The sequence below is a fragment of the Mustela nivalis genome, assembly GCF_964662115.1.
Source record: "Mustela nivalis genome assembly, chromosome: 14".
Taxonomy (NCBI): domain Eukaryota; kingdom Metazoa; phylum Chordata; class Mammalia; order Carnivora; family Mustelidae; genus Mustela; species Mustela nivalis.
In genome coordinates this window covers 4,864,616-4,880,848 of record NC_139033.1, presented here as the reverse complement: position 1 = coordinate 4,880,848, position 16,233 = coordinate 4,864,616, and the positions used below count along the sequence as shown (strand labels likewise).

Sequence of the window (16,233 nt, the reverse complement as noted above, 5' to 3'; positions counted from 1 at the left end):
GGTCAAAGCCAACACACTCCCCCAAAGAATTCATCTGCAGGGGTTGGGGCAGCTGGTTGGAATCCAAACACAAGGACCTCTGCGTACTATTACTGGGGCCCTGGATCCCAGCAAGATGGGATAAGGGCTCCATCCATCACCTGTCAGAGATAAGACCTCTAGACCCAGCCCCCTGAGCCTCTGGGAAAAGCAGCAAAGGTCAGGAAGTGGCGATCCTCGTGAAGCAAGTTCTAGGTGCTACAAGGCCAATAGGGAAGGGTCAGCTGCACATCACAAGGATAAAAACAAAACAAACAAAAAAAACAGGCTTATTCTCTAGAACCAGACAGAGAAGGCAGTCAAGTAAGCCTTCCAAGAATTTGGTAAAAAGGGAGACAGGGCAAGAGAGAAGGTGTAAGACACTGGTATTAAAGGACCTGGGAGAAGGCGCAGGGGAGGGATGGACATGGGCAAAGGAGCTTCACCCCCTTCTAGGAACTCGGACCAGCAAAGTCACAGGAGGAAGTGGCCACTCAAGGGATTCAGTCAGCCCACACCTTGAAAGGGTTCAATGTCATGAAGAGTTGACCACAGATGAGGACAGTGACAGTCCAGAGCCGAGGTGCTTGCCCGAAAACTGGGAGGTGGTGGTACCCAGGTTGGGCTCTGGAGTCAGCTCTGTCTTCAAAGTAAACCAAAGTGAATGGTCAGCTCAGAGTCCAGTTCAGAGAAGAGAATCCTTGAGTGAAGAAGTGGTCTGGGGTTGGGAACATCAACAGCATGACTAGAAGGACTTGACCATCCCGTCACCAAACCTGTAACTCAGGCCGGGGGGTTACATATTAATCGGTATAGAGAGGAAAATGGAAGGGGCCTAAGTAAAATTGTCCTCCAGAGGCAAAGATCGATTTTGTACAAATGAAGCTGGGATCCAGAAAATATGTCATTCTGACAATACACAGAGACAGAAAGTCAAATTCAGACTAAGAGTCAGAGCAGGAAGAACTTGCTATAGACCATGAAACAGTGTTGGATTGGGACAGGAGGAGAAGAAACAAGAAGTGCCCTCCAGGTGGGGCATATGGGTAGAAGCAAGGGCCAAGAGATGGGAAATAAATATACTCAGTTCTATGACTGGTCCCTTAATTAGAGCCAGCTCCCTTACCTGAACCCGGAAGGCTAGCAGGTGTCATGGGAGCCCCGAAGGCACCCTTTTTATGAAAAGCAGGCTCCAGGCAACCTGAAACTATCCTTCTGTGTTTCAGTGACAGATCCAGCAGTACAAGTGGAGAAAGCCACACCCAAGTCATCCAGAAGAAGTCTAAAAGGTAGGCCAGTTGGGCAACAGAACAAGCTGGGCAAAGGCACTGCGGCAACCACATTGCCTGTCTCCCCAGGGGTGTGGAAATAACCCAGTGCAGACCACACTCCCTGAAGTCATACACACTGCTTAAAGACAAGGGATGTCCAGGGCAAGGGGGTCACAGCCAAGATGGCAATGCAGACAGTGACAATAAATTCACCCCAGGCATGGGGTGAAGCATTCCATATTATCTTACTTATTCCCCAAAACCAATTCTATGAGGTGGGAGCATTATCCCATTCTATGGAGAGGCAAACTGAGACCTGGCCAGGTGAGATGTCTTGCCCAAGGCCAAGAAATAGTGGTGCTGAGTTAGAGCCTGAGTCTCCCAGCTCCAAATTCCATTTTCATTGCACTGTCTTTAACATTTGCTGGGCTCAGGTGAACGGATGTCTCTCTGTGGGCTTACTTATTAAAGCCTGAACCACTAGCCTGATGTTGGGAAGATCTGTCCTTCCCACATCTAGGGGAATGTGAAGGGAAGATCCAGGTGAGGGTAGAGAACTGGGTGGTACAGAGAGTCTCCACAGCAGAGCACCTTGGGGCTCAGGGAGGCCAGCCTCATGGGTCTGATCCTGGGGCTCCATCCCTTAAGCCCTTTGTATCTGTGTCGACAGCCGCACCAACCGTGACATCATCCAATGCAAGACTGGCGTGTGCAGCTCCATGAGGGCCAAGTTCTACAGCGTGGCCCAAGAGGCTGGTTTCTGTCTTCAAGACAAGATGGAAATCCTTATGAAGTAAGGGCACACAAGCATCTATGCATCCAGAGGACACTCATCTAGTACCCAGGATGGGCCCACTAATGTCAGGTGCTGGGGCTTAGCAGGGAATAAGGACATATTTCCTGCCTTTGGAGAGCCTAGAGTCTCCTGGAAAGTATGGGTAGAAACGAACAACATAGTTGATAAATATATAGGCACAAATTATAACCACTGCTATACAGAAAGAGAACAGGGTACTGTGAGAGAAAGAAACCATGAGAACCTAATTTAGGTTGGGTAATCCAGGAGGACATCTCCAGGGGGGTGACTTTAGGCTGAGCCCTGACAGATGAGGAGGAGCTGGTGATGTGGTAAGAAGGCAGCAGGAGAAGTACACACAAAACCACTAAAGTATGAAGGGATGTGGAAAATTTGAAGAGAAAGGAGAAGGAGGGGGTGAGAGCTGCATTATACGCAGCCATGAATGCCGCACTTGAGACTTGGAACTTGATTTTAAGAGTGCTGGTGGGCTACTGGAAGATTTACTTTCCTACTCTGACCACCCAGTAACTGTCTCCCTTCCCAGGCTCCCCCTTGACTGTGGTCACCATTCACCCCCATAAAACCCATCCATTCCATTCAACTAAGGTTATATGGTAACTCTCACAATTTTTGTGAGAGTTATATTGGATATAATATATTATATTATTATATAACATATTATATAATGTTATAATATATCATATTATTATATAACACAGTATATTATAATATAATATGCTTGTTATTATATACTGTGTTATATAATATTATATTATATTAATTATATTATATTATATTATATTATATATTGGTCTCTCACCATTTGAGAATGGAGGGTTCAGCTGCTCTGACTGTTCATTGGGAGATGACCTGCCCCAACCTTCTGGAAGACCCCAAGCTTATGAAGGAGACGAACAGACCATTACCACACAGGTTGATGAGGGCCAAAATGGGAGTGAGACTGGGACTAAGGGATCATGTGAAAAGGATATCTTGCCTAGCATGAGACAGCAATCAGAAGTCTTCCTGGAGGAAACATTTTCAGTTTAATAAAAATTGATGAGATTTCCAGGGTACATACTACATACCAGCCAAAGGGTGTAAGAGTTTTGTATTTATCATTTAGCCCTCACAAAAATCCTAGGAAGTAGGTGCTGTTATTAGACCCACCTTATAGATGAGAAAAGTGGGCACAGAAATGTCTCTTGTCAAAGGTAATAAAGGTGGAATTTGAGCCCAGAGAGTCACATAGGAAGAGGGAAGGAGGGTTGGGAGTTCCAGAGGAAAGCAACAGCAAAGTCTCAGAGGCCAAAAGGGGCACAGGGCACCAGGAACGGCCAGTAGATGTGTGTGGCTGGGGCTTGGGTTGCTTTCATGGTAATCAGAGAAAAAGATAGAGACCAGATCATAAAAGATCTTACTAGTTCAGCTATGGAGGTTGAACTTTACCTCAGAACTTTGTTCACTAGCCAAAGTATAAAATGTCAAGCTGGAAAATGCTGTAGAGGCTGAATAATCCAGAGCCTTGGAAGGCAAGTTACTCAGGAAACTTTATTGCAAGTAAAATGGAAAGTCACTGAAAGTTGTACACAGGTGAGTAGCACAGTTATGTTTATACTGGAAAAGCTCCTTAGAGAGCTAGAACATATGCCCAGAATGATAAAGGGGAGTGAAGAAGAGAGGAACCAGCTTGAGTTAAACACCTACTTGCATCTGGCCCTAAGCTTGGCACTTCACCCACATTGTATCATTTAATCCTCACCTCCAAGAACCGGAACCATTATTACTCTCCATTTTACAGTTAGAAAGTGTGTCAATGCAATCAAAAAGTAGTAGGGAGAGAATGAAGGTTGATTTTTTAAAAAAAGAAAAAGAAAAAGAAGTGGTGACTGGATTTAGCACGAAAGGACCATTTCAGGACCCCGGAGAGAGTCGTGTCTCTTGTGGCCTAAGCCACGTTGTAAATTGAAAAGCATCTGAGAGGGCTGAGTATTTCATGAAGAAAATGGTGTTTAAGTCAGACCTCAAAAGAACAACTAGGATGGACAAAGAAGGAATGGGTCTGATCTTCTTCTTTTTCATACAACCTCTGATACAGGCGCCAAGAAGAGAGAGGTCTCCAGAAGTTCCATTCTTTCGTCATTGTCTCAAATTTTAAAAAGGATATAGCAAAAATGAGGCATCAAGTCTCCATGGTAAAAGGAGATGCAGAAGAAATTGCAGACCATTGGTAAAGATCCTGAGACCCAGATAAGAGGGTCCTTGAGGCGGGGGGAGGAGGAAGGGGACTGTTATTACAGAATTACAGAATTGATCCCATTATCCTTCGAGACCGTTCTTGGCCACAAACAGGGCCCCCCAAACAGGCAGTCATGCAAGAACCCCTCAGTTCCTGAGCCAAAGATAATCCAACAACTGTGGGCTCCATACTTATCTTCTGTTTGATTCAGACTTGCAAATGAAGACTAATACGCCAACCCCTTGCAAGAGGCAGATGAGGCAACCACCTAAAAATTTCTACAAATTGTGAGGTCTAGGAGGCAATCCCTATACTCCCCAAATAGCCTGACCCCTGAAGGATATAAAACCAGACAGGCATATCCTAGGAGCACTGTGCCTCAGCATGGAAGTGATAATAGAATTACAACAAAAAGCACCGTGAATTGAGTGATTATAGGGTGGCAGACATGACCCAGGAAATTTTCCTAAATTATCTATTTTATTTCCCACAAAACTCCTGAAAGTTGCATATGAATCCCCACTCCATAAACAAGGACACCTCAAGGTTTAAACTCCTGTCTGACCCCAATCTCTACGCTAATCTGCAGTACAGATTTGGAGTGTGCCACGAGCCCCATCATGGCAGGGTGGGGGAATGGGGATCTGAGAATAAGATGAGAACATCTAGAAATGCACCCCGAATCCCTTCTGTGATTTTAATAATGTGGAATGGGAGTTTTCAAGAAGACAAGAATACATATATACCGCAAAATATAAAATACAAAGCAGTGCACATCACCCAAAGTTAGACAATCAATTTCTTCTTCAAATCCCTTTATAATTGATTCAGCTCTATCAGGGTCGGGGCGAGGAAGAATCCCTTTTTCTTTTTTAAAGAGGAGCCATCCTCTGCCTGAAACCCTGGTCTTACCTGAACCGCCTCCAGGTTAGAATCTACCTTATTCCTATCATCTCAAGAATGGGTTACCAGAGGCATCTGGGTGGCTCAGTGGGTTAAGGCCTCCTTCAGCTCAGGTCATGATCTCAGGGTCCTGGGATGGAGCCCCGCATCAGGCTCTCTGCTCAGCAGGGAGCCTGCTTTCCTTCCACTCTCTCTCTCTCTCTGCCTGCCTCTCTGCCTACTTGTGACCTCTGTCTCTCTGTCCAATAAATAAATAAAATATTTAAAATAATAATAATAAAAAAAGAATGGGTTACCAAATGACCCTCAGACCCTACTACAGCATTCAGGAAGGTTCACAAAACCCACCGAAACGCACAAAGCTGCGGGCCAGGCTTACTCACTAACAGGGATGTTGAAAATACACACACGATTTCCCCTTCCTTGTCCCCCTCCTCGTCCATCCTGGGCATGAGAGCCCCTGTATCATGGCAGGGGTCCCACAGATATATCTGCGACCTCCCTGGCCTGATAACTCTCAAAATAGAAGCTTCAGAATCTCAGTGCCCCTTCCTTTCTTGTGGTTTTTCACACTGTCTGCTTGATTAGAAAAACCATAAATGCTTTAAAGCGTGTCCTTAATTTGTTTTTTTAATGAGATGCAAATCATGCTCCAGCTTTTACTACCCCCGAAAAAACAAAAGACTTGCCTGAGCTGTGTGGGCCCTTTACGTTCAGGAGTGGAGACAGTCCTCCCAGAGAAGGACAGCACTGCCCTGGGGACATCCCAGGAGAGGTAGAAAGAGAGAGTGGGGACAGAAGACCTGAGATACACAGATTCCCCCCTCTCCCCCCAAGCAGCTTCCTAACTGGCCCTCTCTCCTTGGGATCTGGATTTGAAGGTACTTTGACCTGCTGTCCAAACTCCCTGAGGATCTGAAGAATTTCCGCCCCGCCAAAAAGATCCTGGCGAAACTGCAGAAGTTTGGGGAAAACCTGGACCTCAGGATCCGGCCCCATGTCCTCCTGAAGGTGCTGCAGGACCTGAGAATCTGGGAGCTGTGCTCTCCGGACATTGCTGTGGCTATCGAGGTAATCACTGTGTTCTGTCCGCTCCTTGCTATGCCTCCGGTGCCCTTATTCGGGCATCTCTCAATGTCCAGGCACTGGTTAAGCACTGCAGACCCAATTGAAAAGACATAAGGTCTCTGCCTTCACGGAGCTCATCATCTAACAGGCGAGGGATTACCATATGACCTTGGTGGTTCAACTCCAGGGGAAATTATATTCAGGTAAACGGTGCCCCCGGGGGAAACCTGGAGGCTTTGGAGAGACGTAAATAAATGCACAAGTGAATAAAATAACTTAACAATCATTATAAGGAGCGCTCTAAATGTGGCCCATGGGCCAGCAAGCATAGACCTCACCTGGGTGCTTGTTAGAAACGTGGAATCTCAGGCTTCAAACCATTATCTATGGACTCAGAATCTACATTTAAATGAGATCCCAGGTGATTTGTATGCACAATACAGTTTAAGGAGCACTGATTTAAGGTAAACATAGAGGAAACCTATCTTAACTAGGGCGACTGGGAACCTTAACTAAGGTGACTTTTTTGAGCTGAAACAGAACTTGACTTGTGGGAGGGACTCATTGGTAGTCAGTGGGTTGAGAAGGAAGTAAGCAAGGAGGGGCGAGGTTGCCAGGGGACTGGAGAGGTCAGTCTGTGCAGACTTTTGGAAAGTCAGGTTAAGGATTTAGATCCTTCTCTCGAGGCTGCAGGAAAGCCTCTGAATGGTTTTTAATGGTAACTTATCATCACCACCCACCCTAGACATTCTTAGGGTATCAGCAGATGACGGAGAGTCTGAGAGTCGCTTCCTTAATTTCATCAGATGGCCTAAGTACATTTTTTTTTAAGTGGGCTCCATGCCCAGTGTGATGCCCAACACAGGGCTTGAACATATGAGCATGAGATTGGGACCCAAGCTGAGATCAAGAGTCAGAAGCTTAACTGATGAAGCCACCAAGGTGCCCCAGATGGTCTATGTACATTTTAATAGGGCTTCCAATGTCTCAAGATAAAAACGGGACTCAAACGGTGGAGTTCTCAGTCCTCTGGATGTTTTCCTGCTGAGTTGGCCCTCTCACAGGCTGACCTGGGAGTGTATATGTGGTGTAAGGTCAGGAGTGGGGGAAGGGGGTGACCCTGTGGACAAATTCATAGGTCCAGACTGCACTCCCCACATACTGTGAGGCTCCTTAAGGAAAGACTGGGAAGCCAGTCCAAAACTCACTCAAGGGCAACTCTCCACTCCCCACTTGCCAGTTATGGGGTCCACCATCCACCTGCCAATTATGGGGTTGTAGAAGAGGCAATCTCCAACTGGGTAAGAGGAAGGGGTGGGGTATGCAGGCTCAGAGGTGAGTTCGCCACCCTGGCTAGTAAAACTCAGCATGCTCTTCTCCCAGTGAGAACATCACAGAATGTCTGATACCCGGGACATGGGAGTCTTTTAATCTAGAACTTGTATGAAACCACATTTTGTGTCCTAAAAGCCTTTTTCAGAAGTGAGCTCTTAGTAACCATCAATTCTCAAAGAGATCTACAAACAAACAACAACAACAACAACAAAATGTTTAAGGACAACTGACTTTTAAAGATACTAGGGATTAGAAAATCAGAAAGAAAAATGCAGAGAGCTGGGGTTCAACTCCCAAATTTCTCTGGGTCAGCAGTAACAAAAAGGGGCTTACAATTAGTCTGCTGAACCAGGAAGCTGGAAGGGGATTCTTTTCTTGAGAGAACAACCCCCATCACAATGATCCAAGGCATTACGCATGCCTGGATGGTCAGAGGACTCCTGCAGCCACCAGCCTCAGTCACATATCTTGCAAGATCTTGGAGTAAGGTGGGGCAGGAAAGCGAGTCTAGCTTTCAGACCAGATCTGAAGTCGCTACTGTATTTGCCCTGCAGTTTGTACGTGAACACATCATCCATATGTCTCAAGAGGATTATATCACCTGGCTGCAGACCCGCATCAATATCCCCATCCGATTCCAAAGTCTACGGGCATAGCCTGTACCTGGGTCAACCAGCTGTCCCAGCAGAGGAGGGCTAGACTACACTCTGTTCCTGCTTCCTACCTGTGTTCCTGCTTCCTGCCTACTCTCACACACACCCACGAGAATATAGGAGGGTCTGACTTCTGGCAACATTCTAGAAGAAGATACTCCCAGGTGGAAACTCCCCTCAACCTTACACCCCAGCCTTGAACTCCCAGTCTCTGTTCCTCATTGGTCCAGCCTGACTCTACCCATTCCCTCTCTAGATGCCTCCACCTTACTCCTCTTCCTCAAATCTTGGTTAATAAAATGGAGCTGAGTGTTTGATGTCTGGCTGGGAAAAAGTTGGAGCTGTGGAATTTGGGCATGGTATTCAGATCCTAATAGTAACCACGATTACTATTTATTAAGCTTTGGTTATGCAATAGGCCCAGTGCTGGGTGAAGTTATATTGCCTGCTACTATCATTCAATCTCACAATATCTTGGTTAATTGAATAGGGAATGATGATACTGTCCCCATTTTACACCACCGGAGCTACAGCATATTTCTAAACATTATATACAAGCCACGGATGGATAGCTGGGTAGGTGGGTAGATGAATGGATGAGTGGATGGAAGGATGGATGGTGGATGGAAGGATGGATGGATGGAGGGATGGGTGGATGGATGGATAGATGGGTGGGTGGGTGGATGGATGGGTGGGTGGATGGATGGATGGATGGATGGGTGGGTGGATGGATGGATGGATGGGTGGATGGATGGGTGGATGGGTGGATGGATGGATGGGTGGATGGATGGGTGGGTGGATGGATGGATGGGTGGGTGGATGGGTGGGTGGATGGATGGATGGATGGGTGGATGGATGGATGGGTGGGTGGATGGGTGGGTGGATGGATGGATGGATGGGTGGATGGATGGGTGGGTGGATGGAAGGATGGATGGATGGATGGATGGATGGATGGGTCATTCTCCAAAATGGCAAATGGTGTGCAAGAAAACGTCAGCCTAAACAGTTCTCATATATTTTCTGGTGGTCTTGGTTGCACAAGGAAACTTAACTTCCTGTCATCTCAAAATGTATGTGGACTCAGTGCCATTTTACCTCTTTCCTCATTTTAGTCTCATGCTTACCTACATGCTCATTTAAGTTACGGAACAGGAAGTCATTTTAACTCACTGATGGCCCAGATGAATTAATGATTAAACAACTGGGTTTGATTTGCTCCTATTCCCAGATTTTCAGAGCACTCATATAGGCTGGCCTTCTGCATCTCTGCAAGATAATCTAGAAGGGAGGGAGGAAGGCCGAATGGGCGCTCCTTTCAGCTCCTTCCATTCACCTAGTCAAGTCATTTACTCATTCATTCAGTGAATGTTTAGAGAGCTCACTACGCATCAACCAACTTCTAGGTTCTGAAGATACAGCCATGACTAAAGCAGACGAAGTCCCTGCTCTCTTGGAGGTTACATGGAGACAGATAAGTCCACAAAACGCAATGGGGTAGGAACAGGGATTGCACAGTATCACACATCTCTTCACATGGACATCCTCTCCTCTGGACAGGCCACTGAGGTGGAAAGGTGAGATACTGCCTATGAGAAGTCTGCAAAGTTAAGAGGCCCCACATCTTGCTGTGTTAAATAGGAATTTAGGTGAGGGGGAGGTGAGAAGAAAGGAGGAGGGCCAAGGAGGAAAAAAGAGGAAGGAGGAAAGGGGGCTGAGTAACAGAGTGAAAAGGAATCTTGGGGGAAAACCAACCAGGGGAAAGTTCCGAGGTGGGTGTGGCTAGGGGATCTCCAAGAGCTACAGGCCAAACCAATGCCCTCCACTACCTCACCCTGGGTCTTCAGTAATTTCTGCCATATACTCGAGTTTCCTTGTGAATGGTGTTTTGAAGAAAAGGGAAAAGAAGCTGTGTTCCCTATCCGGGTCTGCCTAGGGGCAAAGAAAGGGCTTGAGAGGGGTGCCTGGGTGGCTCAGTGGGTTAAGCCGCTGCCTTCGGCTCAGGTCATGATCTCAGGGTCCTGGGATCGAGTCCTGCATCGGGGTCTCTGCTCAGCGGGGAGCCTGCTTCCCTCTCTCTCTCTCTGCCTGCCTCTCGGTCTGCTTGTGATCTCTCTCTGTCAAATAAATAAATAAAATCTTTTTTAAAAAAAATTTAAAAAAAAAAAGAAAAAGAAAGGGCCTGAGAGACCCCAAATGGAACACAATAAAGAGTTTAGTAGGAGCAAGAACCCCAAGACAGCCTACTATTCCCTAAGTTCTCTAAATCTATAGAAAACTTTGCTTTATGATTTTATTTATTTGACAGCACAAGCGGAGTGGCAGGCAGAAGGAGAGGGAAAAGCAGGCTGCCTGTTGAGCAGAGAGCCCAGAGACATGGGGTTCCATCCCAAGACCCTGGGATCATGACCAGGGCTGAAGGCAGATGTTTAACCAACTGAGCCATGCAGGCGCCCCTGTAAAAATATTGAATGAACATTTGGCTTCCCACTAGATAGGGGATGGGACTCCACAAAATTGATATGTATCTCATCTCTCAAACGTCAGGTGACATTTAATTAACTAGAGAATCAGTGCAACGATGCCAAATTAAAGCAAGTACAAGATCATCTCAGGGGACACAGGGCTGGGGGTGGCAGGAGGGGGTGGGGCTCCTCCTACTTGAGATGTCAGGAAACGCTTGCCAGAGAGGGTGATGATAGCTGTAAATGAGCTAGAGCCAGGGAGGGAAAGGTAAGCCAGATAAGGAGGGAGGGAAGAATGTTCCATGTGCGATGGCCTAGAGGCAAAAAGAAACTTGATGTCATTTGAGGAAATACAATAACAAGGTCTGGCTAAACTGTCAGATCAGGTTGTTGGCAGGACAGGGAAATGGAGAAGGCAGTAGAGACAAGTCTGGAAACACTTTCTAGGCCATGTTACTAGCAACAGGGAGCCATGGAAGGATTCTGAGCAGGAGCATAATCGGGCTTGTGTTCCAGAAAAAAAGAAAAGGCTACTGTGTAAGTGCAAAGCGGGAGGTGGGGAGCTAAGGTCAGGCTGTCGCTGTGACTGTGAGGAAAGCAGCAGCAGTGGGGACCGAAAGTCTCTCAAAAAGAATCAACAGAACTTGGCGTGGTGGGTTACAAGTGGGCAGAAGGCAGAGTGTCAGGAGCCACGTCCGATTTTCCAGCTTGGACCTCTGTGTGGAGTATGGTGCCTTCGATGTAACACGAAGAAAGGAAGAAAAGAAGGTTCTGAATGTTCCATTTTGAGCATATTGAGTGGGACAGTCGATTAGAAGGATCTGAAATTCAGGCGGGAGGACCGAGGTGGAAAGAGGACATCAACATCACGTGGGCCATGATGGTTAAGGTAGGAAGTGGGAGGAGAGGCAAGGAGAGCCGCCTGCAGGACAGAATGACAAACGCCTCAAGCAGCCCAGTCACAACCCAGCCCTGACTGAGGGACTGCTTTGTTCCAGACACTCTGGAAAGTGCTTGACATGGTTTATCTCATTTGATCTTCATGATCCTGCAATGCCAGGCTCCCCTGCTTTACAGACAATGAAACTGAGCTTCCCAAGAGTGTCCTGAACTCACATCCAGCTGACTCATTCCCTCCCGCCAATTCCCTCTCGCCCTCCACCGCTGCCCTCCCTGACCCCTGTCCTCACTGCAGGAGACAAGGAGGTCATGAAAGTTATCTTGCTTTTGGAATCATACCCAAGGAACAGCCCTAACGCCAGGGCTCCCTGGCATTGTATTTACTTACATTTGCACAGTTTGCAAATAAGATAATATTCCCATCAACAGCGTATTTGATGCTCACAACATCCCTGTTAGGTGGGATAATCCATATTTTACAAGGACAGTAAGGATGCCAGAACTAAAGGTCATTTGCCAACAGTCACACAGCTGGTAAGTGGCAGAGCCAAGTCCAGAACGGGTCCATCTTGGGCAGGGAGATGCTAAAATCACAAGACACCGGATCTTCCCGACAGCCACTTTCTGAGCCTGGTTCTCGGAGTTGTAGCTCCATCTAGTGGTCTACTTTAGTATTGCGCTAGTAGAACCTCCTACTTCAGTCCAGCTCTAACAGCCCCAACAAGACCAACTCTGCTTAGACAAGGGGTACTCACTCAAACAGGGAAGATATTTCACAGCTAAGAAAGACTGGGGACTCGGAGGAAGGACCACATCACCTCCCAGCTCCCACGCTCAAAGAACAGCCACAGGGAGAAACAGTTGTGCTGTGAGCATCTTTTCTCAGAATCATAATTAAGCACCTACTGAGTGCCAAGCCTGGACCAAATGACCAGGATCCGCTGTCCTGCTGCTCTGACCAAGCCACCTGCATGGCTGTCATGAGAGTTGTTAAAACCACACGTACCCTGCAGAAGCTTTCTCTGTAAAGGAGCAGAAAGTAAATATCTGTTGCATATTCTTTTTATGTATGTAGCCCTTTAAAAATGTAAAAGCCATTCTTATACTGGAGTCCATATAAAGCAGACTACACCCAGATTTGGGCCATAGGCTATAATGTGCTGACTCTTGCTAGAGCGTCAATTGAAGGAAGAAAGGGAATTTTCTTCCCCAAAACCTGAGAGGAGGAGGGCTGGTGAAAATAATATGGTAAATATGTTGACAAAGTATTTTTTGCACTGTTCATAATAGGGAATATTACATTTTCTTTAGGAAATGGGGGAAAGGAAATGTATGTACATGTTAAAAAATTGTAACACTGTGGGGCACCTGGGTGGCTCGGTTGTTAAGCATCTGCCTTCGGCTCAGGTCATGATCCCAGGGTCCTGAGTTCGAGTCCCATATTGGGTTTCCTGCTGGGCGGGAAGTGGGCTTCTCCTTCTCCCACTCCCCCTGCTTGTGTTCCCTCTCTCGCTGTGTCTCTCTCTGTCAAATAAATAAAATCTTTAAAAATATTGTAACACTGCAAAAGGACATTTGCTAAATAATATTTCTTTCCCCTCCAAACCTCAGGCCCTACTCCCATCTAGAGAGGCAATCTCGCTGTGCCTAGTAGCCTATGTATCTTCCAGATTACTCTGTGCATATACAAGCTAAAAATACATGAGCAAATAAAAATGGAACATTTATTATATATTTACTGTGTGCCAGGTATTGTTCCAAGCACCCTGTGTATTCATCTTGGTTTATCCTGAGAGCAGCTCTATGAGACCAGTATGACTCTGACATTAATATTTGAGGAAATTCGGGTGCAGAAAAGCTGTGAACCTGCCCAAAGCTACATAATTTGGGTGGATATCCCTTTTTCTTTCTAACAGAAATAGTGAGCCTGGTGTACTGTTTACAATATATAATAATAATAATTATAATATATAAATGAATGTACTCGCGCATTCATTTATGTTGGTGGGGATTTCACTTCCTACAGTCCTACTTTATATGAAGGAGAAAAGTGGCTGGAGTTTCATACCATGGAAACTGCTGCACTGTCATCACCCTTGGTCCTGACATTTCTTTTTTTTTTTTTTTTTTAAGATTTTACTTATTTGTTTATTTGAGAGAATGAGAGAGAGAGAGAGCATGAGTGAAGAAAGGTCAGCAGGGGAAGCAGACTCCCTGCCAAGCAGGGAACCCCATGCGGGACTCGATCCCAGGACTCCAGGATCATGACCTGAGCCGAAGGCAGCCGCTTAACCAACTGAGCCACCCAGGCGGCCCCTGACATTTCTTTTCATAGGTCCCAAATCAGAAAGGACCTGGACCAAAGGCTATGACCAACTGTAAAGAGTGATACTGGAATAAAAGCCCAAGTTAACTTTTTTTTTTTAAGATTTTATTTATTCATTTGACAGACAGAGATCACAAGTAGGCAGAGAGGCAGGCAGAGAGAGAGGAGGAAGCAGGCCTCCCACCGAGCAGAGAGCCCAATGTGGGGCTCGATCCCAGGACCCTGGGATCATGACCTGAGCTGAAGGCAGAGGCTTTAACCCACTGAGCCACCCAGGCGCCCCCCCAAGCTAACTTTAAAGTCACTCCCCCAACACTTCCCTCTTGACCAAAGCTACTCTTTTTTGGGCCCGTGAGCCTCACTCTCCATGGCTGAAGCCGAGTGTCTTCCCCTGTTTGGGGTCCCAGAGATAGCCAGGGGAAACCATATACAGACGAGGTAGAGTAAAAAATTAATAGAAGTGATAATTTTCTGAGTGACTTAGGCCAGACATTATGTCATTCATTTACATAAGGATCCTTGGCTGAATCCTCAAGATCGCTGAGGTTGGCATTATTGTGTTTATTCTCATTTTACAGAGGAAAAAAGCTGAGGTTCAACAAGGTGGTGACTTGCCCAAGTCACATACCTTCAATCAATGGATCCAGAGTTCAAATTCTGGTTGTTTTGAGATTTTGTAACATTCTTTCAACGGTATTACACTGCCTCTCTACTTACATGGAGGCTTTTGTGTTGGGATTCAAATTGCTCATTTTCTGATGGGGGTCAGAGCCACAGCTTTAGTGATAATAAATTTCAAAAACCATTTACATCTGTCAAAAGACGTTCATATCCATTCATTCTACATGATCTTCAAAGCAATCTTCTGAGATGTGCAAGCAAATCTTACTCACATTTCAAAGACATGACACGCCCAGTAACTTGAAACTTAGACCTGCCTCTCTGACCCTCAACTCTCCCCACCTCACTAGCCAGGGAGACTGAGCACAGGAACCACACTAGCCCACACTGGGGGGACAAAGTCCTTTCAGTTCTGGTCTCAAAATAGCTCCCAAAATGTTTGTTGGTTTACTTGTTTATTGTTTGTCTCTCCAATTAGATTTAGGTCTGTGAGGACAAGGATTGAATCTTCTTGATTCGTCAATACATTCCCAGCACCTATCACAGAACTCTTGGCATCAACTGGGTAGATGGATGGATAGATACATGGATGGATGGATGGATGGTTGGGTACATAGATAGGTAGATGGATGGTGGAAGGAAGGAAGGAAGGAAGGAAGGAAGGGTAGACAGATAGATGGTTGGGTGCATGAGAAGATACATAGGTAGTGGATGGTTGGGGAGATGAATGAATGAATGAAGGAAGGATGGATGGATGGATAGATGGATGGATGGTTGGATGGATGGATGGATGGATGGATGGATGGATGGTTAAATGGATGAGTAGACAGATGGATAGCTAGCTAGCTGGCTAGATGGGTGGGTGGGTAGATGGGTGAATGGAGGGAGGGAGGGAAGGATGGAGAGATGAGTACATGGATGAATGGATGGATGGGTGAATGGATGGATGGGTGAACAGACAGATGGATAGCTGGCTGGCTGGGTGGATGGATGGATGCAGGGAGGGATGGATGGATGGAGCGAGGGAGGGAGGGATGACAGTGAGAGAAGCCATCATCAGGGTTCCTCCGATACCTGCTGTCTCCTGGGAAATATGGATGCCCACAAGGTAGCAGATATGCAAGACTACCCATCCTGAGAAAGCTGGGGACTAAAGCGTATATAGAAATAAACACAAAGCTTAGTGTACTGAGGCAAAACAGGCACAAACACTTCTACTACCATGACCCATCAGGTTGACGAGAGTAGAGCTAAAGCATTCCGATTACCTCAGAGTTTTAAAAGTGACCAAAACGTACTTTCAGAGCTTAGGACAAGATTACTATTAAACAACAGAGATTCGGGCTCTCTGATCACTTAACCCCAAGTCAGCAAATACCCTCTATCTACTCTTTTCCCAATCCATTTTCTGTGTTCCTGTGAAAAGTCTTCCCCACTTGCCCTTCAGGACTACACCCATCACCATTAATGCTACCCAACAGCCAGTTCCCATTCTGCCTTTGCTAAAGGAGACCTGATTTTGTACAGGTGTCTACCCCTCCTCTGCATGTGAACCGGGGTAAATCCTGATTGGTCTAAATCCCCCTGCCAGGACTGCTTTACAAATGATCATGTAACCCAATTACCAATGAGATGCAA

At 46.3% G+C, this 16,233-nt stretch overlaps 1 protein-coding gene across 3 annotated transcripts in view; it reads left to right on the top strand.

Moving 5' to 3' along the window:
* Positions 1–13,380, top strand: part of CCDC60 (coiled-coil domain containing 60) — a 164,947-nt gene extending 151,567 nt beyond the window's left edge. The window contains exons 10-16 of one of the 3 annotated variants that reach the window (XR_014302953.1): positions 1,245–1,307; positions 1,960–2,082; positions 4,187–4,318; positions 6,112–6,301; positions 8,777–8,862; positions 9,743–9,860; positions 11,456–13,380. Coding sequence is in view for 2 of the 3 variants with exons in the window: in XM_082699778.1 (XP_082555904.1) it covers positions 1,245–1,307; positions 1,960–2,082; positions 4,187–4,318; positions 6,112–6,301; positions 8,188–8,289 (610 nt within the window). In the remaining variant the exon portion in view is untranslated. Of the gene's footprint in view, positions 1–1,244; positions 1,308–1,959; positions 2,083–4,186; positions 4,319–6,111; positions 6,302–8,187; positions 8,604–8,776; positions 8,896–9,742; positions 9,861–11,455 lie in introns of those variants that run through there. The other 2 variants (XM_082699779.1, XM_082699778.1) reach the window with 2 other exon arrangements.
* Positions 13,381–16,233: the final 2,853 nt, after the last annotated feature.